This window comes from Acomys minous, assembly GCF_964271855.1.
Source record: "Acomys minous genome assembly, chromosome: 7".
In the NCBI taxonomy this organism is placed as follows: domain Eukaryota; kingdom Metazoa; phylum Chordata; class Mammalia; order Rodentia; family Muridae; genus Acomys; species Acomys minous.
The window spans coordinates 37,850,867-37,878,018 of record NC_140488.1 but is presented as its reverse complement, the minus strand read 5'-3'; the positions used below and the strand labels follow the sequence as shown (position 1 = coordinate 37,878,018).

At 39.9% G+C, this 27,152-nt stretch overlaps 1 protein-coding gene across 1 annotated transcript in view; it reads right to left on the bottom strand.

Moving 5' to 3' along the window:
* IL13RA1 (interleukin 13 receptor subunit alpha 1) overlaps positions 1-27,152 on the bottom strand; it is a 62,138-nt gene that overhangs the window by 5,717 nt on the left and 29,269 nt on the right. Inside the window, exons 5-10 of the mRNA XM_084790548.1 lie at positions 26,641-26,825; positions 24,029-24,180; positions 17,430-17,477; positions 17,015-17,147; positions 13,722-13,818; positions 9,975-10,059 (exon numbers count right to left, since the gene is read on the bottom strand). Coding sequence (XP_084646674.1) covers positions 9,975-10,059; positions 13,722-13,818; positions 17,015-17,147; positions 17,430-17,477; positions 24,029-24,180; positions 26,641-26,825 — 700 coding nt within the window. The remainder of the gene's footprint in view (positions 1-9,974; positions 10,060-13,721; positions 13,819-17,014; positions 17,148-17,429; positions 17,478-24,028; positions 24,181-26,640; positions 26,826-27,152) is intronic.

The following is a 27,152-nucleotide window of genomic DNA, read 5'->3' as shown; positions in this document are numbered from 1 at the left end:
TGAGAGGGATTCAGAAATAAGATGGGAAAACTAAGGAAAGAATTAGAAGTAAAGGGAAATAATAATTTCATTTCAGAAATGAAGACTAAGCTAGAGGGAACATAGGCGAGTAAACACAACAAATCATTAGATAATGTTTTCAGACAAGTAGAAGGTGAACTGGAGGATTTATACAATTATCCAAGAGGGTGTGACAAATATAAAAGAAAGCCAAAGAAAACAATAAAGTGTTCAGGGTTTGGGAATTTGTTCCAAAACACACACACACACACATACACACACACACACACACACACACACACATCAATATTGTGTGGATGGGACCCAAGTCTTAACACAAAATTCTTTGATGTTTTATATATACTAAATGGCCATAACTCAAAATAATGATATATACATTACAATTTTGTGCATAAAAGACAGTTTGGGTCATTATACTGGCACTCAAAACATTTCAGATATTCCAGCATTCAGGAACTTAGATTTTTAGATTAGAGGTGTTCAATCTGTATCTGAAAAAAAAATCTACACAGAATAGTAAACACCAAGTATGGTTTTTGTAAGATTATTATATTTTGTGGAAACTCAAATATTTTAATTCAGAAATAATATTATATTGTCAGATGTCTTTAACATTTTATACCATAAGGAAGTATATAAACTCATTTAAGATAGTGAAGACAGGACTCCTTCTCTCTGTGTGTATTTGTGGGTGTTGTTGCATTGGGTTTTTTGTTTTGTTTTGAGGTTTTGGCTTATTCTTTTTAAAGAATTTCTTGTGTATGCTGTCATAACCACTGTGAGTTCAGTGTCAAGCTGCCCTGCTGTATTTGGAAAACAGCTTCCTTTTGATTACCCATCATCTTTGGCTCTTACAATCTTTCTTCTCCCTCTTCTGAAAAGATCCCTGAGCCCTGCTAACCCAGACCTAGAAAGGCAAACATCATATGCTTTCTCTTATCTGTGATATTAGCATTGAATCTTCAGATATGTTTGGTTCATTTGGAATACCCATAAAGGCTGGGAAATTACTAAAATCCCATGGGAAAGGCCATGAAATGGAAAGGAGACAATACATTGGTAAAGAGGCTTTAAAATTAATAATAGGACAGGAAGAGTTAAACTGGATAGCAGATGGGAGAACAGGCTAGAAGAAGGAATCCATGGATGGAAAATTAACACTATAGAAAACATTTAGAATAGGTCATATGGAAACCTACTATAGAGGAATTTAATCCAGCAACATGACTACTTTGCAAGGGATCACAGCCAAAGACCTTCTAGGTCTACATGACCCAGCTAGAATGCTGACATGCTCTGGATTACCGTATGATCTGGCTGGAATACAGACACACCCTTAGTACACCCCTTTAATTCCAAACAGTGAAGGTAATGCTAGTTTATAGAAGGAAGCAGCCATGTTTGAAAGTGATGTCTAACTGAGGGCCAACAAAGTGATGAATCAGAGAAAGATTTGATAGAATGAGATAGTATATGTCCGACTCTCACAAGAAGACAGAAAGAAAGGCTACTTAAGAGCAGTGCAAGGCAAGAGATTTTATGGAGAGTTTCTTACCAGGACAGTTTTATAGAGACAGGTTGTAGAGAGAACAGGCTGGACACAGATGAAGACAGGATGAGCCAGAGAATAAGAAAGAGCCATAAGATCAAAACATATTGCCAAAATTAGTTTGAGGCCAGGCAGAGTATTTAAGTCAGAAGCCAAGAGAAGCCAGTTTGAATCAGTTTGGAGAGGAGTTTAGGCCAGAACTGATGAATTGAACCAGCCACCAAGAGTTCAGAAAGAGCTAGAAAGGCTTGGGAATGGCTCACATCTCATCTCACATCTGATGAATAAAAACAACATTTATAATTTACTACTGTAGAAGCTTCCTTAAAACATACACATATACAATGCTGTGTTGGATAAGGGGGAAAAGCAATTTGGAAGCCACTAGTAATGGCTCATGCCTGTATTCCCAACACTCAGGGGGCTGAGGCAGGAGGATTGCTAATAATTCTAGGCCATCCTGGACTATATAGGGAGTTGGAGACAAGCCTGAGCTGAGAATGAGATCCTGTAACCCAACAAAACAAAACATTTTAAAAATGTTTCAATAAGGCAATAACTGTATTAGAAGCAGTCTGTAAGGACAGTCTTTTCCGTTCAATGTTTGCATATATGTTGCATGCACCATATACATGCCTGGTGCCTGTGGAGGCCAGAAGGCCTTTCTGGAACTAGATTCCTGGAACTGGAGTTTGAAAGAGTTGTAAGATTATGCCACGTGGATTCTGGGAACCAAACCCTGGTACTCTGTAAGAACAATAAGTTACCTTAACCTTAGAGCCATCACTGCAGCCCAAACACTCTTAATTATTTTTTTTATTGATAAAATTTATTCTTTGACAATTTCATACACACACACACACACACACACACACACACACACACACATAAAGGAAAGACTCAAGGGACCTTATCTTATCTCTCACTGTTGACTATTTTTTACTGGTTGATTCATAAAGAGTGAGGAGTCATTGCTTTTAACCGTATCGTGTTCCAATGAATACTCCCAATCTGGTAGTCACACAGATGTCCCTGGTTAAGTGAAATGGGTTACAAAAGAAATCCAAAACTCATGAATCCAAGAAAGGGAATGGTAAGAAAAAGAAGGGGTGGAGCTGATTGAGATGGGAAGGAATAAGGGAGGATGTAGGGGGTAGCTGTATTACAATACAGAATACATGGGATAACTGCAATGCATTGTGTACTGTCTTTTTAAAAAAATCTTTATTAGCACCATGGCCCTTCTCTCAGCACTGTGTAAAATATGCCCACGTAAGTGAGAAAGAATAAATAAAGACATTGACCTAGTATTCAATTTTATGAATTTTAGGCCAGTCTAATTTTAAAATCCATAAAATTACCAGTCCACAATTCAATCCTTAATCTGTCATTTAAAATAAGAGAAATGGGTCATCAGCAATAGAATAGTGACAAGAGAGGAAAACATTGTGGGTTTTCATACTGAAAGCAATAAATTCAGGAGTATTATGAATTATCAAGTCTGAATCTAACATTATTTTCTAGTTTGATTATAATATTTCCCACAGTGTCTACTGAAGTACAGCAAGCCTCATGCAACTGAGCACCATGTAAAAACACTAGCCTCTGGTCACAAACGAACCTATTTCATACCCTAGTCTTCTTTTGAGCAACAGTATAAAACAAAAGGCTGAGCAGAACAAATTGGAGAGCTCCACATCTAAGAGTACTGTTGAATTTTGCATGAAAGAGACTAATTTCAAACCATTTGTTATGGCTATTAACCCAACTCCTCATTTTAAAGACCAATAAGGGGGAAAATTAGGCATGCGTTCTGCCCTTTTAGCAGGAATTGAATTTCAGAGCAGCCAAAGAGCCTAGCTGACAACCAAAAAGCAATGCTTTACAGAAAGGTGCAGATTTATACATGATGTAGCTGAAAGGAGAAAATGAGAAAACTGTCCTTTAACATCACCTAAAAACTGAATAAGGCAACAATATCTACTGGTGTAAATAGCATCGGTACAATACCCAACAAAGTCTCTCCACATGGGCCAGGGACTTGGGGTGAGTGCAAGTAACAGGAGGGAACCCTAAAAACAGTGCTCAATCTTAGACTCACTAATGGTGGGTTAATTTAATGGCACTTGCCTTTAGACACTTGAAAAAATTCGAGCAGGGCCTGAGCCTTAGCTGATACTAGGAATTTATAATCTTTAAGGCACCGTGATGGTGTCTTGCATGCAGAGGAAATCATATACTGAAGCAAAAATATTAAATGTTTGGAAATTTAAAAGCTACTTTGTGACTGGGTATGTAAAAAGACACAGCACAGTTTCCTGCTGAGAAAGGTGCGATGAATAATGTGGTTTTCTTTATTAATGGATGCAAGAAACACAGATATGGAAGAGAAGCAATTCCCTCTGCAATCCCCTCCCCATCCCTGAATGTGGCCAGCAGCCCAATTAGTCTCATGGAAAAGACAAATAGAAGAGCATCAGGAAGAAATGCTGTTAGCCAAACTGTTACTGTGGTGATGAACAAAACAGCATCAAAACACTAGAAGCCTTAAGGAAACTGCACTGAAGATTTATTTGTAGTCACAACTTAATAGATTTTAAAGCAGCGTTATTGATGGCATTTGTGTGGAAGTAATGGGTGTTTTAAAATCATGGCTTCTTTCTTCAGATTAGGAGATGACATCTTTGGGCTACTTGGTTCTAGTTCAGGTTTTGTAGTCCCTCCTGTACCATTAGAGTCTCCTCAGTGACCCCCAAAGTCCCCATCGCTAAAGTGAGGATGTTAGAAAAGAATCTAGGACTTTGCAAATTTATAACTCAAGGTAAGACTTAGGTACATAAACATGTGTCTCATTAGACAGCACCTAAAATCATGTTTATTCTGTGACTAAATGAGTGTAGAAGGAAAAAGTTGCCTTTTTACTGCATGCACATCACTTGTGAGGACTACTTCTATGCGCAGAAAGCAGATTATAGCTCCTGCTGCTCAACCCCCCAGAACACACATAGTGTTGAAATGAGAGGACTGACTCCCCAAAGTTGTTCAACTGTACAGAATCCCCCAACACAAAGAGAACTTTTTCTTTTACAAAAGCAGATTACTCATTTGCTTAAAAGCAGACAGAAAATTGTTCCCTTACCCTTTCCCATGTGTGGCATTATTTTATTATACTTTTAGTTTGAAAAAACTGATTTTGTTTAATGGTCTACAGTCACCACGGGTAAACATATCTCATGCTTTCAGTGGTCCATCTTTTCAGTATATCCAGCTCAGAAAATTACAGAATTATCTGACTCATTGGGACAAAAACAACATATTATCCTCTAGACAGCAAATTGAAAAATCCCCCGCAATTTTCCCATCTCTGAGAAAGATAATTGATCTGCTTCTGCCGTCAGTGTTGCCATCGTTCACGCAATCACCCAGAACTGAAAGCTTACAATTATTTTCTAGTCTCCCTACCTTTCATCACCCACACAGAGTCACCAAGTCAGGGTGCGTTCCTTTAATAATGTGTCGGTCTTATTAGCAGTCTCCTCTGCTGCCATGTAAGTCCGCGTCTCCATTATCTCCCAGACCTGGCTGACTACAATAGTCTTCCTCCTTGTTAATGATTTGTACATGGTTCTTTCATTGTAAAAAGTAATACATGCTTATTATAGCAATTTGGAAATTTCAAGGAAATAGAGCATCAGCTAACCATAATCCCTCCGACCTAGTTCTTTCTGTTCATTCTCCTATATATATTTAATGCAATTTTCTAAAAATTGGGATTGTTATTCACTACATATTTATAATTTGTTTTGTACTCTTATAGGTGTTTTTTGTGAGATGATATTCTTTGAAATCTAACTTAAAAAATAAATTTGAGATGCTATTACCTATCTAACTGCTGTGGATAGAATGTTTGACTGTACCCATCTTATATTAAAGTAAACAGTTCTTTCATCTGAAAGCTGTTAAATTTTCACTATCCTTAAACATGAAGGTTCACTCTAGATGTTTTATCAAACTTTTCTGACACTTGGGACAGTCATTTATGAGAGTCAAATATTTCATGTTCATTATTTCATTTATTTTGGTTCATATAACATATATAATGTTATACATATATATAGGTTTTCCAAGGCAGAGTTTCTCTGTACAGCCTTGGCTGTCCTGGAACTCACTCTGTAGACTAAGCCTGACTCTGCTCCACAAGTGCTAGGATTAAAGGAGTGCACCACCATTGTCTGTCTCATCTGTTAATTTTTAATAGTAATTATTTATATGTTATATTCACTGTATTTAACTACTAGTTCTCTTACTATTTTCCTCACTGTATTTTTGTTCTTGAAAATAAAATTAAAAAAAATTTTTTTTTAAGACAGGGTCTCTCTGTGCAGTCTTGGCTGTCCTGGACTCACTTTGTAGACCAGGCTGGCCTCTGCCTCCCTGATTACAGCTTATGCCACCTCACCCAGCTAAAATCAATTCTTAATTATTGGTAGCTCATTGGTTTTAGATTTCCATAGTAGAACAAAGTGATACATCGAGCATTCTTGCGCCATTGTTTGCTTATTCCCTGAATATGTATTTCCAAGAGTACATTTACATGAGTAAAGGTGCTCCTTATATTTTACCAGGTTGTTGTCAATGAAGGACATGCAGGTTAAACACCCAAGTTTGGAAATGTGACGAAATCTGAAACAGTTTTCTTTAAAAGGTCTATATTTTGGCTGGGTGCGGTGTTAAATGCCTTTCATCCTAACACTCAGGAAGCAGGGCAGATAGTTCTCTGTGAGTTCAATGCCAGACTAGTTCCAGGCTAGTCAGAGCTACATAGTGAGACTCCGTCATTAAAAAAAAAGTTCTGTAGTTTGGATTTCTGATTATCAGATCTAGTATGACCAACTAGTAAAATATATGTAATACTCTAAACTCTGGAAAAATACTTCTGATTTCAAACAGTTCAGACAAGGGACATTTGCCCTGTATGTGGGGCCAGTAGTACTGTATGGCAAATGCCACTTTCTTATCTTCTTGTTAAGAACTAGATATTGTTTCTTTTTTAGTAATGCATTAGGCTGGCAGTTTATACCTTGTCTTATTTACTTTTCTATTGCTGCAAAGAGATACCATGACCAAGGCAACTTGTAGGACAAGTTTAGAGCAGGCTTACAGTTCCAAATGGTTAGAGCCATTGACCATCATGTGAGAGAGCATAGCAGCAGACACGTAGGCAGGCATGGCACTGGAGCAGTAGCTGAGAGCTCATACCTAATCCACATAGAGTTTACTGGGCCTGAAGTGGGCCTAAGAATCCTCAGTGGCAACCCGCTTCCAACAAGGCTGAAACAGTTTGAACACACAAGCCTACGGGGATCATTTATATTCAAATCACCACATAACTCAGTAGTGTTTTGGCCGGCATGTGCTGTGAATTTGGCGTTTGCCCACAGACACTGGGCATTTGCACTGTGACATTTGAGCTAGTCTCCAACCTGTTGAGAAGAGGAGCAAAGTCAAATGTCTTGCCACAGCTTGGCATTGAGGCCAATACATAACAGCACAGTGGAACTGGAAATGGCAGAGTGGGAGTGAATGAAGAGCGCATGCCCTGCTGCTCTTCCAAATGGAAAGAGGTTAAAGGAAGTCAGGCTGGCCAAACAAAAATATATACTGAAAGGCCTACTTTCACCTTGATGCCATGCATGGACATTGTTTCTCTAACCCATCCTCCTAGAGCGAGAATAGTATTGCTTGTACCTGATATCTTCTCACAGTGTGTGCTACTCATAATATGACCCCAAGTCTTTTTCTCAAAACTCCTCTATCCTAACCATCTCATCCTGTCAACCCGACCCCATAGAGGACAATGAGGGACTTGAGGATGAGCATTCTATCATACAAGAAGTAACAAAGCACAGGAACAAAAGCAACGGAGCTCTAGGATCTCACCCCCAACCAGCTGTGTGACTATGGCCAAGTTTCTCGACCTTGCAACCTTAAGGAGAAAGGATTTGTTTTTAGCTCACAGCTCATGGCACAGTCCATCACGGCAGAGAAATCAAGGCAACAGGAGCTTGGAGCAGCTAATCACCTTGCACCCACAAGCAGAAAACCGAGATAAATGCATGCTAATGCTCAGCTTGCTTTCTCTACTTCCAGGAGCCACTGCTCAGGAAATAGTCTCATCCACAGTTAAAATGGGTCTTCTCCTATCAATTAATATAATCAAGATACTCCCCCACAGGAAGCTCAAAAGGCCTCTCTCCCCAGATGATCTCAGATTCCATCAGGTTCACAGCACTGTCCATCACAAACACCTACACTGTAGGGTGGTTATGAGGACCCAAGAAGGCAACAGAAGCCAAGTACTCACTGCCCTTCCTGACATATACTAGATGCTCAATAACTGCTTCCAGCATCTATGAGAGTATCTGTTGAAATGAGAAACAATATGGTACATAGGTTGTTTTCCCAGGACAGAAATAATCTATGGCCTCTTGCAAAATGTGCAGATTTGTAGGATTCACTCCCAGATTTGATGACAGAATTTTTGGAGACAAGGCCCCCAGAACCTGTACTTCTGGCAAGAATTCCAGTTGACTATGACTCAACTATGGTTGAAGGACCACTAGTTTGTAACAAATTTACCTCCGTTCCATAATCTTTCTTACAAACTGCTTGACCTATCTTCCCAGTGGCATCCTGGCCTGAGCATTTCCACTCTCTACAAAAGCGATCTGGTTTTAAAAAATTAAAGTACTCTAAAAGAACCCTTCTCTGATAGTCTGTCAGCCTCTTCACTTCCTGTCCTTAGCCAAATAGCATCACTGCCAATATGAGTTATCTGTTAGTATGAGGGTCAACAATAAGTGCATATAATTGTCAAAAGCACTACTCATTGTTAACATGCATTAAGCATGTCTGAAGTGTGAGACATGCTTTTATTAGATTTTATTGTTATTGTGCTCTGAATGGATTGAATCTGCAAGACAACAGCATGAGACAGGTGCCAGTCCTACTACCACTTTATAAATGGGAAAACCAAGTTACAGAAAGGCTAAGCAAGTGACCTAAGGTCAAAAAAGACAGCAAACGACACAGTGGATATCTGAATCCAGACACTGTGACTCCAGAACACCAGCTATTATCTAGTACACCACAGCACTTCTCTAAATGAACTGCCCTTTGCCTGTTATTACTAATTTAAGCTATCTATAGTGTTATTAATATTTATTTCATACATGTTCTTCATTATCTCATTAGAGTGAGTGCATTTATCACGGAAATCTCAAATTCTTGTGCTCCCATGCCTTAAGTCCCCAGCCACAGGATGTAGCATGAGAGTCTGCAGGAAGCCAACACTTGGGGTGTGTCTGCACTCTGTGCTTAGAGTCCAGCTTTCTAATGAAACTGTATGAACAAAGTACGTCTTAGCTGTTAATCCTATCTGTATTTATGTCCTCACATTTTAAAAAGTATCTGAAAGTTGAAGGCCTATTCATTAGGTTAGTTTCCCAAAGGAGGCCCTTCCTCCTGCATATTTAGATAAAACATCTCATTCCTCAGAAAGATGACGGAGTCCAGTGACCTGAGACAGACAGGGTGTCCTGAGAATTCCTTAGCTGGTATGCTTGGCTAGGTAGCCATCATTTTTTAAATCAACTCTTTCATCTTTTACATCAAGTATAACTCAAAAATAACCAGTTTTAGCCTGGGGAGGTGACTCACTACATGAGACAATTTTCTGTATAAACACGAGAAGCTGAGTATGAAATATCAGCTTTCATCTACAAAATTGTGCATGGCTACCGATGCGTGTAACGCTAGTGCTGTCGGGGTAGGGGCACACAGGGATCACTTGCTGCCCACCAGCCTCACTGCAGGGTCAGTGATGACCCCTTTTGCAAAGGAATAAGGCAAAGAATGATAGAGTAGTCCCCCCCACACCATCCTCCTCTGGCCTCAACATGTGTAAGCCCAACACACAATACATACACATACACAATAACCAATCTGGAAAATTCTGAATCGTGCTACAATATGATAAACCTTGAAGACATGGTACTAAACAAAGAAAGCCAACCTCAAAAAGGCAAATACCAAATGATTCCATATATGTGAGATAACCTAGAATAGACAAACACACAGAGCGGAACATAGAATAGTGGTTGCCAGCAGAAGGGATGAGAGAACAGGGAGTTAGAGTTTGGTGAGGTACAATGCCCATTAAGGATGATGAACAAGTTCTAGAAGTAGATGCTAATGGTGGTTGTAAAACATGGAGAATGTACTGAAGGGCACTGAACTATATACTTACAATGGCTGCAATAGTCAATTTAATGTCAAGTGTATTTTATCATCAGTGTTCAAAATCTCATACCCTATTTCAATCCCCCATGGATGCTGTGCTTACCATGGTATCGTCATTCTGGTCCCCAAACATTTCTTTAAAAATCTTGCCAGGATCAGGAATTGGAGGAAATATAATGATCTTGAGCCTTAAAACAAACAAACAAAAAAAAACAGGTAATTTTTTAGATCTAACTTTCCAGTGCATTGGAGTGTCTCATATAAACACAGCTATATTAAAATAGGCATATAAAAAGCCACAGTACACACTGGGTGGTGGTGGCACACAGCTTTGATCCCAGCACTCCAGAGGCAGAGGCAAGCAGATCTCTTTGAGTTCAAGGCCAGCCTAGTCTACAGAGCAAGTTCCGGGAAGCCAAGGCTACACAGAGAAACCCTGTCTTGGAAAAAAAAGTCACAGCACACAAGTCATTGTTCTTAAGTCATCTTTAGTAATATGGAAAACATGTTTAAATGGCAATTGGGAAATTAGTGTTGTAAGAGCACCAAGTGTGGATGGAAATGAGGCATCAACTTAAACAAATTACTTATTTCATTTAAAAACTAATGGGGGCCAGGCGTGGTGATACACATCCTTAATCTCAGCACTCAGGAGGCAGCAATGGGTGGCCTGCTGGAAGGTCAAGGTTAGCCAGGTCTACATAGTGAGTGCCAGACCAGCCATGGCTACACAATGCGGCCCTGTCTCAAAAATAAAATAACAGATCATCTTAGTCGACAAGAAGCTTGTTTTTTATAATTTTTACTCTGTGGGGTGTGTGTATGTGTGTGTGTGTGTGTGTGTGTGTGTGTGTGTGTGTGTTGGCACAGACCTGTAATCTCAGCTACTCAGGAGCTTCAGGCAGGAAGGTTGCAAGTTCAAAGCCTGTCTGAGCTGTAAAGTTTATAGTGCTTGCCTACAGCATGTTCAAGGGCTTAGGTTCTATGCTCAGCACTGTCAAAAACAAAAGCTCTTAGGTTTTGTTTGTTTGTTTTGGGGGGGTTAATTTGTTTTTGTTTTGTGTTCAAACAGCATCTCATGTTGCTCAAGCTCTCCACAAACTTGATATGCAACTAAAGCTGACCTTGAACTCCTGATCCTTTTTATATTTATTTTTTATTTAAATAATTTATTCAGATTACAACTCAATTGTTCTCCCCTCACTTTTATCTTCCCATTCCCCCTCCCTCCCTCTAGGCCTGTGATAGAAGGGGACCTCTTCCTCCACCATATGGTCACAGCCTATCAGGTCTCATGAACTCCTCATTCTTTTGCCTCTACCTCCAAAGTGCTAGGATTACAGACATGCACCACTTTACACAGCCAAAATCTGTTCATGCTTTTGCCTTTCTTTTTATTTCTCTCCCATAGTTTTGTTCGATCCTACTGACACACATACCAGACAAGTGAGCTGCGGCCTAGCGACATCCTCAGCCCACTCCTCTCCAGCTCTCAATCTTTTTTTGTGGGCCTGCCTCACCTCACAGGGTGTGTCTCCAGGTGTACCTCATGGTTTAGTCCTTTGCCCTCCTGTATCTCCATCTAAGTGCTTGCTGTAGTCATTTTAATGACTAATGACATGACTCCCCAAATGTTATCTCTACCTTAGAGCTCTTCCTTAAACTCCAGGCCCATGTACAGAGTGTCTACTGGACACATCTTCTTGGGTACTTACTAGGCATCTGCAACAGGTGGGTTAACAACTGAAATCCCCCCTTTTAAAAAAAATAATTATTATAATTTATTCAGATTAAATCCTTATTCTTATCCCCTCACTTGTATCTTTCTGTTCCCACCTTCCCTCTTCCACCCTATTCCCCTCCCCTAGGTCTGTGACAGAAGAGGACCTCCCCGCAATCTGACCACAGCCTATCAGGTCTCATCTGGATAGCCTACTTCCTCTTCCTCTGAATGCCACTGGGTCTCAAGCTCCCATTTCTTTCAAAGCTCCTTATAGTTCCTTCCATCTCAAGAAATGCCACTGACACTCAGCTGCTCAAGACCAAATGCTGACATCCTCAATTTCCCTCATACTTCCATCTTGTTAACTTGGGCTTTCAAAATATAGTCCACATTTATCTAACCACTTCTTGCTTCCTCCATGGCTAACCCTCTAGTACATATTGCTTTTAGTATGTGTAGTATTAAATGCCTTTCATGCCAGCAGTCAGGAGGCAGAGGCCATTGGACCTCTTGTGAGTTCGAGGCCAGCCTGATCTACATAGAGAATTTCAGGCCATCCAAGGTAACATAGTGAGACTCTGCTTCAAAAAAAAAAAACCCAAAAAACTTTAAACAGACTGTTTTCATCCTTCTTTCCAAACACAGATGCCTTCTAACCAACACATCTGCTTCTATTCTTGAGGAACCAAGTGACATGAGCCTATAATTAACAGACCACACAAATCCTCTGCCTTGTGTGACTATTCCAAGGTCTCTTCTCGTGCCTACTATAAAATCTCAGGTCCTTGTCATGCCCTACCGGCTCTGCCAGCTTCTCCAGCCTCCTCTCTGGCCACTCTCCCTTACTCCTTCTCTTCTAGCCACACATGATAAGCTCACTTGAGCCCCCTGAGCCTTTGTACGTACTTTTTCCTTCATCCAGACACATATCTGAATGGCTCATGCCTTTATTTTAAGTCTCTCATCAAACGGTCATCGTCTTGGAGAAGACTTCCCTGGCAACCCTATGTGAAATTAATCTTCTATAATTGCCTAATTCTACCTCCTGCCAAGCTGACTTCCTACTATGTATGTGTTCTATTCCCTCTAAAACAATAGACAGGGACTGTGTTCTATTCACTACCATAGGGCTAGTACTTTGAACAGTAGCTAGCATATAAATAGATATGTAACATATAATGTTGAAATAATGCTAAACATTGCTTCTGGGCCCAGATCAATAGTTTCATTCCAATCTTGAGTATTTACTGTAAGAGAAATAACCGTCTCTACCCTGGTAACAAGAAAGAAAATGTTCTTTCTCTTTTTTGACGCATGCTTTCACTGAGCTGAGGGCAGCCTTTAGTTCCGTTTGTACCTGAGAATACTTAAACTCCTGCTTCTCCTTGCACCCATTTCCCAAATGTTGAGATTAAAAGCGTGTGCCGCCATGCTTAGAAATAAAGACCAAGTAGCATATATTAGTGATAATCTGGTAGCATTCACATTCCTGCGGCATCAGCAGCACGCTTTGCATTAACACTAGATAAGTCATTTCATTAGCAATTTCTAATTTTCATTTTCTTTGTTGGTGTTGGAAATTGAATCAGAGTCTCAAACATGCAAACTACCACTGAGTTTCACTCCCAGTCCCGACTTCATAGCGCTGTGTACATATAGCAGTCAGAAGACAATGTTGTGGCAATTGTTGTTTCCTTAAATATTTACACAGGCTTCAAGGATTAGACTTACATCACCAAGCTTATTCAGAAATTTCCTTTACCCAATGAGATGTCTTTCTAGTCCGCTTAAGCCCCTATTTCTAAAAGCTCATTCCAAGAGTTACCAAACTAATTATTGATAAATGAGGTACTGAAAGGAGTCAATGAGCACAGCACAGGGTCTATTTAGCAATGCTGAACACTACACAAAGAGCCACGCCTGAGCCGTGCTGTGGGAAACTCACTTGATGCCTCCTCTACCACAAAACGAGCACAACAAGGACTCGCCTGTCATTTCAGTCAGAGGCATGAATGATCATAAATTGTGCAAAAAAAATGAAGCAAATATAATACACGGGCATGATGAGCCACAAGCATAGCACTCGGGCTAGCCGGAGCTGGAAGATCTGCCTGGGCAGTTGCTTACCTTTTCAGGTAAAGAAGAAGGACTATGACTGCGCCTGCGACAATGACCGGAATGATGAGTAACATGGTGATGTAGAATGTGGAGTTCGGTTCCTTACCTGCGGAATAGAAGGCAAGCATGAAGACATGGGAACTAAAAGCTTTCTCTCTCTCTCTCTCTCTCTCTCTCTCTCTCTCTCTCTCTCTCTCTCTCTCTCTTTCTCTCTCTCTCATTCTTTCTTTCTTTGATAAACCAGAACACAATTCTACCTGCTAATGAGATCACAGATATTTCTTTCCTATGCCTCAAACCATCTCCCCCAAATTCTTCAATTATCTTATAATAGTTTGAAAATTATCCTGCTCTGGGGCCTGAGCTTTCTAGATGAGCAAATATCTTACAGATTGTTTACAACCAGGACATCTTAATTTGTTTTAGATGGTATTAAATAAAAGATGTCATATCTATTAATAACAGCTGTCCTTTCTTATTGTTTACTTAAAGATGTGCTACCATACTTTCTTACTGCCCACTACTGCTTGCTTAAATAAATCCTAACAACTACCACCATTTATGGTTCTTAAAGAACGCCTCCACTATATATTTGGCAGCATATCAGGTACTCTGACGTGCTTATCTCTGAGCCATTCTATCTGGTAGACAGTATTATCTCAGATCTATGCAGGAGATAAGGCTCAGATAGGCTTCAAACAAACTCCACTTTTCTGCACCTAATACATGGAAAGCTATGTATCTATTTATATGTTCTTCTTCCCTACAAGGGCATGAGTATCTAGAAAGCACCATCAAGTCCTACTGTCCTTGTTTTAGGGAGCTTCTAAAAGGCCCCCAGATAATTTTTGACTCCTAATGTTCATATCCTTAAATAATTGCCCTTCTTTTTTTAATTGTTTAAAAAGATTTATTTACATATTGTGTATACATTGTTGTGCCTTCATGTACACTTGCAAGCCAGAAGAGGGCACCAGATCTCATTACAGATGGTTGTGAGCCACCATGTGGTTGCTGGGACTTGAACTCAGGACTTCTGGAAGAGCAGACAGTGCTCTTAACCTTTGAGCCATCTCTCCAGTCCCAATAATTCCCCTTCTTGACATGGGATGCACTAATTGAGTCACTTCTAGATAAAAGAACAGCACCAATGATGGTCTCTTATTTCCAGAATAGGAGATGATAGACCATGGTTTTCACAAGGCTGTTCTCTTATATACCTTTTCTTGCTAGGATTGTTCAACTGGGAAAGCAGATTTCTGCATCAGAAGGGAGCCCTGTGGAGAGGCCTAAGGGGACAAGGAACTAAAATAAACAAACAGATAAATAAATAAACAAGTGTGCATGCTCCTTTCCTACTGCAACAAATTGCAACAAGCTAGATGCTTAAAAATTTGTTTTCTCTCACTGTCTTAGAGATGAAAAATTCAAATCAAGATACTGGCAAGGCCATGCTCTCTCCAAAGGTTTTAGCAAATAATCTCCCACCTTTACCCAGCTTCGGTTAGCTCTCACAAGCTTTGGGTTTTCTTGGTTTTGACTACCTTACTCCAGTATCTTCCTCCATCTTCCTATGACCTTTCCCCTAGTACTTTTCTGTGCAACTTCCACCACCTCCTCCTCCTCCCCATCCCTCACTCCTCCTCCTTCTTCTTTCCCCTTCAATACACACAGATGTGGACTCTCCAGCCTCAGTCATACATTTGGCATAGATGTGACCACAACCCTGCTTATAGCCCTGATGCAAACTTGGGAGATCTCTAGCTAAACCACGCTAGTCTCCTGACCTAGGGAAACAAGAGGGTGGTAGGTGTCTTGTATTGCAAGCTGTGCTATCATTTGTTTTGTTTTGTTTTTTCTGTTTATTTTCCTTGAGACAGAGTCTCACATTGTAGCCAGGGCTGATCAATGATTCACCATGCAGCCATGACTGGCCTCCAAACTTATGCCAATGTTCTTGCCTCAGACTCATGAGTATTGGAATTACAGGTATTAGCCACCATTCCTAGATAAAGTTGGTGCACTTTGTCATGCAACAACAGATAAATAATATAACCATGCCTGACCACACAGTTTTATTCAGACTCTTGGTGAACATGGAACTAACATTCCTCAAAAACCGATTCCTGAGTGTTTTAACAGCTCTTCAAAGTCTTGTGTTGATTCTATATTGCCCCTAGTGGCCACCAAAAGAAAAGCAAATGCTTTTTTTTTTAATGTAAGAATTCAACTGTTCTGCCTTCTCAAGGTAGCTTCATATACTGCTACTTATGAATGTTGAGGTTTTCAACATACTCATTACACTTTCAAGTCAGTCATTCCACTCAGTCATTTGTTATCTCCTACAATGTGATGCACCAGACACAAATTTAGAATGGTGCTGCCACATTGAGTGTGTGTGTGTGTGTGTGTGTGTGTGTGTTTTACACATGTAACTGCAAATGTCTGTGTATGTAGAAACCAAAGTTAATGTCAGATGTCTTCCTCTATTGCTTTCTACTTTATTTTTAAAGACAAAGTCCATCACTGAACCTGAAGTTCACCAACTCAGCTAGATTAGCTCGCCAGCAAGCCCCAGAAATCCTCCTTTCTCTACCTCCTGAGTACTGGAATTACAAGTGTGTGCCACCACGCTAAGCTTTTTGTATGTGAGTACCAGGGATTAAACTTAGTTCTTCATGCTTACAGGGCAATCACATTGCCAAAGGAGCTATGTCCTTAGCCCTACTTTGTACTTCTGATGGGGCTGAAGCACTGATGCCCCACCATGCAATACTATCTTACCCAGTGAGCTGCATCAACACTGCTATCCAATATTACACATGCATTTTCTCTGGCACCCCACTCCATAACTCAAACAGGTTTTTCTCATCCTCTCTTTGCCAAACCTACATTCAGGCTTATCTCTATTAAATAACACCAAGCTCAATGCTACTCTCCTGAGTCTATCAGCTAGCATACAGGACAGCCCTCTGGCATGGGTCAACTTGAAGATTTGATGATGCCTGTATTCAGTGAGGTTTTTTTCAAGTTACTGAAAATGATGGAAAAGGAGCAGAGATGAGGTTCCCACCCTGGGGATCATAGGGTCTTCCAAAGAACTGTATATTTTCCATTAACCCTAGGTGATTTGACAGCAAGTAAATGGAAAAATATTAATTTTAAACACTAATACTGGAATCTCCATCTTAAATACTGGCACCAAGAAGAAAGAATGGCGAGCCTTTTTTCAACCTATATTGTGGTTCACCTTCGTTTGCAGCCATCGGTGTTTTCCACTGTAAGACACTGTAATCTCTTACCTATAGTCAGGGCTTCGCTCCAGTTACTCCACAGGTGGTTGTCATCAAAGCATAACTTGTTGGTTTTGACTCTTACTCTGACTGTATAGACAGTATCAGGAAGAACACCAGGGAATATGAAACAACTTCCATCCTTAGATATAAAGTAGAAATGCACAAAAATATTACTCGTTTATTCCCATTAGCTCTGCTGTTGTGTTATGACACAGTTATTGGCCAAGTTCTGGATGTTATTAGGTCTTGGATTACAATTCAAATTATCTGACTCTGACTCCCCAAAACAGTGGAAAATACCCCCCACAGAACCAAACACTTTGCTTTTCATCAAGAACTTCAAATGTGCGTTGTTCCTGACCTGTCCCACCTCCATTGACTTGGTGCCCAAGCCCAAATAGCCAAAGCTGAATTGACTGACCTCCTTGCTTGTATCGGATTCAGAATTTTGGCATTTGTCCTCTTCAACCTTGAAAATTAAAAAAAAGTTTGATGTCTTTTAGCCATTTCTAACTAGCTTTCCTTGCATCCTATGAAAAAAGCATGTGGGCTGGAGAGATGTCTCAGCGTCAAAGAGTACTTGTTCTTCCTGAGGACCGGAGTTAGATTCCTAGCACCCATGTTAGGCAGGTCACAACACTACAACTCCAGTTCCAGGAACTGTAACACCTGTGGCTTCCTCTGGTACCTCCGTTCATATTTACATACCCATACAGAGATATACATACCACACATAAATAAAAATGGTAAAAAAAAATGTAAAGAACTAGAAGAGAAGCATGTACAGTGGGGAAATGTTGGTCTTTTTAGTAAGTGGTGCTGTGTATATTCCATATCTCTGTGAATGAAAACGAAATTTTCCTCTATCTCACACTCTTCACAAGAACAATTTCAAGTGTGTTACATGTCTAAATATTTGGGGGGTAAAATAAATGAACAAAGGGACTGTGTAGATGGCCCAATGTTGAGATGCTCACCATTGACTTAAGTCCAACCCTAGAAGGACAGAGACAGAGGGTTCCCCATAGCAATCTGGAGACTGGCTATATCAGGGAGCTCCAGGTTTGACTGAGGATCATATCATCGTCAAAGAGTAAAGTGGAAGCACAATAAAGGATGATTCCCCAAATCAACCTCGAGCCTCCAGAAACAAGCACCGACGCATGTGCACCCACATCCATGCAAAGACACACCCACACCACATACAAATGAATGAAAAAAAAAAAACAAACCAAATGAACGAATATAGCAAGCTTTCAGATGAACACATAGATGGTTTTTTATAACACTGAAAGAGGAAAAGATGTATTTTGGTTTTTTGAGACAGGGTCTCTCTGTGTTAGCCTTGGTTGTCCTGGACTCACTTTGTAGACCAGGCTGGCCTCAAACTCAAAGTGATCTGCCTGCCTCTGCCTCCAGAATGCTGGGATTAAAGGCATGTGCCAACACACTTGACTAGGAAAAGACTTAAGCAGCACCCACTAACCATTAAGAAACATTTTCTAATCTATATTAAAACTGAAAACAACAACCTATAATGAGCAGGCAATGTAGATAAGAAAAATATATGCAATCTAACAAAGGCTGTAAATATATTTCTCCTCTAAATATTAATGAAAGACAGTTCAATGGGAGAATTGGCCTGAAAAGGCACTTCACAAGAAGATATACACATGGCAATAAATGTGAAAAGGCTCTTAGCTTCACTGGTCATTAGGGAAGTTCAAATGAAATAACAATGACAATATACACACCTACCAAACAATATCAAGTATTGATGGGTCACAAGGTACCTATGCCTCTCAATTTCTGTTGAATGTGTAAGTTGGCACAAACATTTAGAAAAAATGCATTTCCACTAAAGGCAATTATATATAACCTTCTGAGACCACTACCACACACATACACAGCAGCATACCCAACTGAGAGTTTTGCACATGTGCACCAGGAAACAAGTATGCGAATGTTTGTAAAACTCCATTCACAGTAGCTTAAACTGGAAACTTGCTAAGTCAGTGAGAGTATCTGTAAATAGAAAGTGATACAGTCACACAATGGGATGCATATAACAAGAATTAACCATCTACAATGATTGGAAAAAAATCTTATAAAAGAAGATAAACCCATAAAAATATGTTCTGTTATTAGTAGTATAATGGTGAGCTTGGCTGCTACCCAAATGTACTCTCTATAATTCTATTTATAGAAAGGATTTATTGATTAAGAGAGAGACAGAGACAGAGACAGAGACAGAGACAGAGACAGAGACAGAGAGACAGAAATCTTGTTCCATTGCCAAGGTTGATCTGAAAACCCTGGGCAAGCTATTCTCCTGTAAGCCCTCTGAGTAGTTGGGATTATAGATTTGGCTAGCATGCCTGAGAAACTTTAAATGGCAGTAACGAAACTAATCTTGCTCTTTGGGAGTATAGCACCTAGAAGGGATGATGAGGGGTCTTCCACAGTGTTGGCTATCCAGGTGAAAGGTGCTTTGTAAAATTCATTTCTGAAGCTGTTTGTGGAAGCACATGCCTATAATTTCAGTACTTGGAAGGCAGAGGCAGGAGGACCAGGAGTTCAAGTCCAGCTCCAGCTATACAGTGAGCTTAAGACCAGCTATATGAGCCTCTGTCTCCTGAAAACTAAAATAATAAATAAATCTTATGAAAAATAATTGACATGTATACTGTGACTTATGTACTTTTTTCTAGAGTGAATTATATTTCCATTTTAAGACGCTGTCTATTTAATGTACTTGTTTGAGTGTATGTATGTGCACCATGTATCCATGAGAGCCAGCAGGAGTCAGAAGAGAGTGTTGGATTCTCTAGAAGTTGTGGTAGGTGTGATTCCAACCTCGTGAATGCTGGAAATTGAACCCAGGTCCTCTGCAAGAGCAGCGGATGTGTTTATCCACTGAGCCATTTTATCTAGCCCTCCATTACATTTTTTTAAAGCAAGACTAGTCTCCCTTGTCGAGAGCATAAGATATAAATGGATTTTTCAAAAATATCAAGCAAAAAAAAGTTGCTTAGTCTTAAGTCAAACTTCTGTCAAAGAGACATTTTTAATTTTTTTAATGTTTTAGTTTTATTTCATGTGCATGGGTGTTTTGCCTGTATGTGTCTGTGTGAGGGTGCTGGATCCCCTGGAACTGGAGTCATAGACAGTTGTGAGCTGTGGGTGCTGGGAATTGAGCCTTTGAAATCGTCCTTTGGAAGAACAGCCAGTGCTCTTAATTGCTGAGTCATCATCTACCTCCCCTGCCCTTAGGCAAACATCTTAATCCTAAAGTTGCATTTGTAACCACTGGAGACCACCTTAGTACTCCTCTGAATAGTAATAACTACCATTTTTCAACTGTCTAGAATGTGCCACAAAGATACTCTTCTAAGAGCTTCTGATGTAGTAGCTCATAATAACCTATTAAAGTAGTATTATTGGAACTCACTTTTTGAGAAATGAAGGCCAAAGAAAGATTAAGCTTTCACAGAGTTTTATAAGTCAGTATGACTTCAAAGATCAGTCTCTGTGTCATCAACTTGGACGAAGATTACTTGTATAAATCATCATTAAATAACGGCTAGGTCTACCGTTCAGCAATAGAATGCTTTCATAGCATGCTTGAATCACTAGGTTCAATAACCAGTAGTTAAAAAAAACTAAAGTCTTGCTGAATGAAATTATATAAGTCACACACACACACACACACACACACACACACACACACACACACACAATCTGAATTAAGGAAAACACATACACACCATGGACATTATATACATAGATTGGACTATAGTCTATTCAGAATTACTCTGTTTATGTGCTTGAGTTTAATGTTTTCTTTAAGCAGATGTTCACCAGCTGCTTCCTTCTTAAATGTCACCAGCTCCTTGTGTGCTAATTTTGAGCTTTGTTGATTAGATCCTTCTTTTTCTTTCTGAAAGACTACTCGAGGAGTTGTCTGTTGGAATTGCAGTTCGGGGAATGGGTAAACCATGTCATGAACTCATACTATCACATGGGGGTATAGTCAGAAGTAGCTTAGAACAGAGTGGGAATAAGGTAGGAATTGTTTTCTTATATCCACCCCTTCCCTGAAAACTGTCTACTTGGTGCTCTGTGTCCTTGTTTTCCTCCTCTCAGAGGTATTACCAGCTGCTGATCCATACATGAGGATTTACAGTGGAACAAGAGCCTAGACTTAATCTACATGATGATTTGCTGACTTTGGCATTTGTATGTTTGGGAAATATTCCAGGAAAGAAGTGACATCAGTATGTAGCTTGATCGTTCAAGTGGCACTTGACACTTGTTATTTCCCAGCAGGCCAACGGTTCCAGAAATAGGATACTTAGGTCACCTACATGGCCTTTTCTCTCTCTCTGTATGAACTATGGAAACAACAGTCTTTCCGCATTCTGCTGGCCTTTTAGCTCTTCAGAAATGCTGCTATAAACCATTTAGTAATGGCACTGAGTGCTAAGATTAATAGTGGTATGGTGTGGTCTTTGTTCCATATTTAAAAGTTTAAAAGTCCTTTGTCAGGGACTGGAGAGATGGCTCAGGAGTTAAAGAGTACTGGCTGCTCTTCCAAAGGACCTGGGTTCAATTCCCAGCAGCCACATGGCAGCTCACAATTATCTATAACTCCAGTTCCAGGGGAGCTGACACCTTTATACAGATATACATGAAGCCAACAACAACAACAACAACAAATGTAAAATAATAATAAATTGCTTAAGTTAGGCAGTGGTGGCACATGTCTTTAATCAAAGCACTCAGGAGGCAGAGGCAGGCCCAAGGCCAGCCTGGTCTACAGAGTTCCACAACAGCTAAGGCTACACAGGGAAACCCTGACTCAAAACAGCAAAACAAAAGAAAAACAAACAAAAAGACTTTTGCTTAAATCTTGTTCAGTTTTTATTTTACACATGAGCATTTTTGCCTGCATATATGCTGCATGGTGCCTGCAGAGACCAAAAGATGGCATCGAATCCCTGGAACTAGTCTTGAGCTACCATGTAGGTAAAGAATCAAACCCAAGCCTTCCAGCAAAGCAGCCAGTGCTCTTAGCCACTAATCCATCTCTCCAGCCCCTTTTGCTTAAATTATGATTCAATCTTTTACTAGAAATATGGCATTAGGTGTAACTAAAATTTTAGGGATCAGACAACAGGACACAGATCCCTGGGCTTGGTGGGATTTCTAAATGAGATGATTAAGAGGAAGTGCTTACCATTGTACCTACAAAATAGTCACCATTCAGTACATGGGAGTTGTTAGTACTGAGAACAGAGAAAGTTGACACTGCCGCCTGCAGTATTCTTTCAGTAGAGAGAAGCGGCCTAAAGGTGATCAGGTTTTGGTTTTAGGTAGCAGGGCATAATGACGGGGCTAAATGAGTTCGGAAAAGCAGGATATGTCTCAGCGTTTCACACAGAAGCACCAGGGGAGAGCAAAGGCTGGAGCAATCCAGGTACTCACTTTGTGGTCAATCCAAACATCCCCCTTTCCTCACATAGAAATCCTTTCCTTTTGCACGGGGACACCATGCTTTCTCACACTAACAGTGGCTGTTTATCACTACAAAATTTCATCTGTAAGCACCCCCAAAGGGCTCTGTTCTGCTGTGGGGGGCGGCACTCCCTGTGGCGTTAGAGAATGGTAATCTTAATTTCTTTAGCCAGTACTTTAAGAGTTCTGCAATGAGCTAAAGCAACTAGGCCCAGAAATTTAGCCCATGTTGAAGATGCTTGGCTTCTTTAAATATCACTGGAACATTTTACTATGGAACCTCTAACATCCAAATACACAAAGCATACAGGCAGGTAGCAAGCAAGTCAGTGAGTGGTGCACTCTCCATGGTATCGAGGCGCCACCTTATGGAAATACTCACCTAGGATGGTCTGACTTTAAATCTGGACCACAAAACTCTGTGTGTGTGTGTGTGTGTGTGTGTGTGTGTACACATGTAGGTGCACAACTGCTACGGCACACTTGTGGAGGTCAGGAGAAAAGTTGCAGGTAACTTGTAGGTTTTCTCCTTCCATCCATGCAGGTCCCAGAGACTGCACACAAGCTTGACAGCTAACCTCTTTATCCACGGAGCTAGCATACCAGTTGGCACCTCACAATTAAAATGTAACAAGCAAAGAAATAAAATCTGACAAGAACCTATAAAGCTTTAAAACAAACAATGGGACTGATGCCCTAAGGTCACACCATATTCTAGTGAAGGCTCCACAGAGACTTCTAATTTGTATGTTTTGCATTGGGTTTTGGACAGCAGACATACTTGTAATCCCACAAACACTGACTATCGCAATATGAATGCATTCCTTGCCACAAACTCCAAGAAGACAGAATGGCCTTTCCAAGGCCTCTACACACCTGCAGGATTTTATCTCTGCCTATTGCTTAGACATCTTGCCTTCCACATTTTGGGCACACCTGCACTCTCTGTTTTCAACCACATTTCAAGCTCATTCTTGACTCAGTGTTTTGTTTTGTTTTGTCTTAATTTGATGTCCCTTCTAACCCTGAATCCTCACATAGGTAGCTTGCTCCTGCTCAGCATTCTGTTCTCATCTCAAATGTCACTCTTTTGTGTGACTTCTCTACTTAATACTTCCTCATGGTCTCCTAGTCATTCTACGTATCAACCCATCTGAGTTTCTTCATGATACTCACACTGAGAAATTAGTTTACTAATTCTCGTAATTATTTTCTAATTGGCGATCTTTGTGAAGGGGAGAAAAGAGAGAAAGATGTTTGTCAGCTGTTACTGTCACAGCCTTGTAGCTGTGGCAAGCAAAGCTGTCTGAGACATGGCAGGCAATAACAATGTTTTAAGCAACTGCAGCCTCTCAAAACTTGCAACAGGCCTTATTTTTTAATTGCTATTATCTTTATTATGTGCTGACAAATGTTAAGAGCTCTATCTCATTATTATTTTAATGTAGGAAGTTCAGGTGAAAGAAAATACTTTAAGAAAAACTACAATCTAAGAAAACTTACATAGAAAGGTTTCTGTGGTTCCGTTTGAGTGCTATTGACTTCCACTTCATAAGACAAGCATCTCCTACTGAAATTCTGTGGATTCTTCCACTGCACATATAAGGCCCCATTTTTGAAGAAAAGATGTTTAATATGTGGAGGACCGGGTTTCACTGAAAGATAGAAGAAAGCAAATTAGTTTCTACAAGTTTATTTAATTATATGTATATAAGATGTAATTATGTATGTAAACTAGATAATGAAGGTTCACCAAGTTAAATCAAAATAAGGCTGATGGCTTTTAATGGCTGCACATGATCTGATATAGAGTTTGGGAATTTCTGATTAGCCACAATTAGCAGAGGAAGTGTATTTAAAACTGCCCAGTAAAATGGATTTAAGGAGAGTCTTTGGAGTTATCTGGTAAATGACATGAACTCTGATCTGAGTCTAGTCAGAAAATGCTCAAGGTGGAATCAGGACATCTAACTGCTACACAAAGAATGAAGAAGAGTAGTTCTTAGATCCAGATGTGCTTCTACTGCATGGGTAACAAAATATGAGGTACAAGAGACTTCTCTAGCTCTCCCTCACTGATGATAATCCAAGACCACAATTAAAGAAGTACCCTGGTCTCTATTACAGGCTGTACCATGGCTGTGCTTTGCGAACATTATGTTAAGTGAAACAAGCCAATCTAAAAAAAGACAGGTACTGTGATTCTATTCATGCAATGCTAACATAGCTATAGTCAAAGAAACAGAAAGCAGAAAGGTGCTGCCAAGGGCTGTGGGGAAGCCGTACTAATGTTTAATACATATAGTTTCACTTTTGCATGATGAAAAACTTGTAGATGCCAAGTGGTGGTGGCACATGCCTTTAATCAACAACACTTGGGAGGCAGAGGCAGGTGGATCTCTGAGTTCGAAGCCAGCCTGGTCTACAGAGTGATTTCCAGGACAGACAGGACTACACAGAGAAACCCATCTTGAGAAAAAAAGAAAGAAAGAAAGAAAAACTTGTAGAGGTCCGCTGTACAACAACATGCCTATACTTAACACTACTGTAAGATGATGGTGGTAAATTTAGCATTGTATGGGTATAACCCCAATTAAGGATAAAATATTTTTGAAAGTACTAGACAGGTCAGTTTATTTTAAGAGGTGAACTATACTTAGAAATAAGGAACAGAAGATGATGAGTAATTAACAGAAAACATGGAGAGGTCATCTTGTCAAGAAGTTATTTATGTCACCATCAATTCCCGAAAGAACAGTATAAAAAACCTTAAAACCCTACCTAAGATAATCTGCCAAACAAGCAAGAGGAAAATGGAGGGTTTTGCTTTAGCCAACCCCATGTGATAAAATATCATGACCTCATTCTCTTGGCCTACAAACTAGGCTGCCTTTGGTCCCCTGCTACAGTTGACTTCCAATAATATGTAGCAGAGCGGTGTTCTGCTTACAGATTTAGAGAACCTTTTGTCAAAGGATGCCTTTTTTTTCTCCAAACCATCCACTTATCATTTAGTCAGAATCTAAGCTCCCTGATAGTTTATTGCAATAAGAAAACCAATATACTGACATTACTTATACAAAATGCTTTTTAAATACCTCATGTCCTTTGACTCTTATGACAATTCTTTGAGGTCAAAGAGGACTACATACTCCATTTTACAAACAAGGAAACACTCAGAAAGAGTCTATATGCCCTGACAAGAGGGGGTGCTAGGTCCTCAACCAGCTATTTGTTGTTCAAATTGAATTCCTGTGCTGGAATTTTGTCAACTTGACACAAATTAGAGTCACTTTGGAAAAGAACTGCCTCTATCAGATAGACCTCCAGGCATGTCTGTAGGGCATGTTGCTGATTGATGACTGATGTGGGCTGAGCAAGCCATAGGGAGCAAGCCAGTAATCAATCAGTCTTCACCCATGGTCTCTGTTTCATTTTCTTCCTCTAGGTTCCTGCCTTGTTTCCTTCAATGATGGGCTGTGACATGGAAATGTAAGGCAAATAGAGCCTTTCCTCCCCATGTTGTTTTTGTCCACTGCTTCATCAAAGTAACAGAAAAGTGAACCAATACTGGCCTCTAACAAACCAACCCTTAGACAATCCAGTCAGAAATGACTGTCCTAGATGTAAGATCAATACATGTACCATATGGAGTTAAATATTCTGGATATGGTAGCGAGAATATAGTTCAGTGTTAGGGCACTGCTTAGCATTAATAAAGTCTTGAAGTCAATGCCCAGCATTACTAGAAGAATTTTTCTAGCTGAAAGATTATTTAGGGACTATATGATCAGATGAGGATCTCCTCCAGAATATCAAAGCGAAAAGAGATCTTCAAGTCAGACAGCCCAGATTTCAATCTTGGTTGTACAACTGGTTATTCTAACTCTCTCCCTCTTCCTAAGCCAACAAAAAGAATGCACTTATGTTCCAGAAGAACCATTTCCAAGCTCGCTTCTTAGAGAGTGTATCAAAGAAAAGCTTATATAAATACAGTCTCTTGTTTTCAGAAGATCTTAAGGCTAAAGAGTATCATCTTCAACTATTTGTTTTAACTATTCAAAAGACAGGACAACCGTTTATCCATGCTGTCCAAGAGGGCTTTAAAAACTTACCACAGGAAGTTAAAGACACTATTTTGAAGGATGGCCTAATTTTCCCAGCATTATCCTTGACCATTATTTGAATGTTGTGCTGTTCAAAAGTAGAATCCACTTTAGTCAGTTTAAAGGAACAGCCAATGTGTTGACCTTCTCTATAGATGTTTTCACATTGAAGAATTTTTCCCAGACTGCTGTACCTATAAGATAAAATGAGACAATGCTCTGTATTATTTTGAACAAGGTTAAGAGGCAAGGGTATCCATTTTTTAAATGGCTGAAAGAAATGTCCACAAAAGCAATATCTGCAATAAAGCACAATAGCCTTTTTAATAAGCCCATTTTCTAGTGTTCCTCTCTCCATATTTTAGAGGAAAAGACGCTCTTTCATTAGTAACTATTAGTATTCACAATAGCCATGGGCATTGGAACCCTGACCTTCCTCTTCTGTACAAGGGAAGAAATTCTGAAGCCAGGATGAGAAGTTTTACACCTTCTAAAAACGCACATATACTGAACCCCATGGG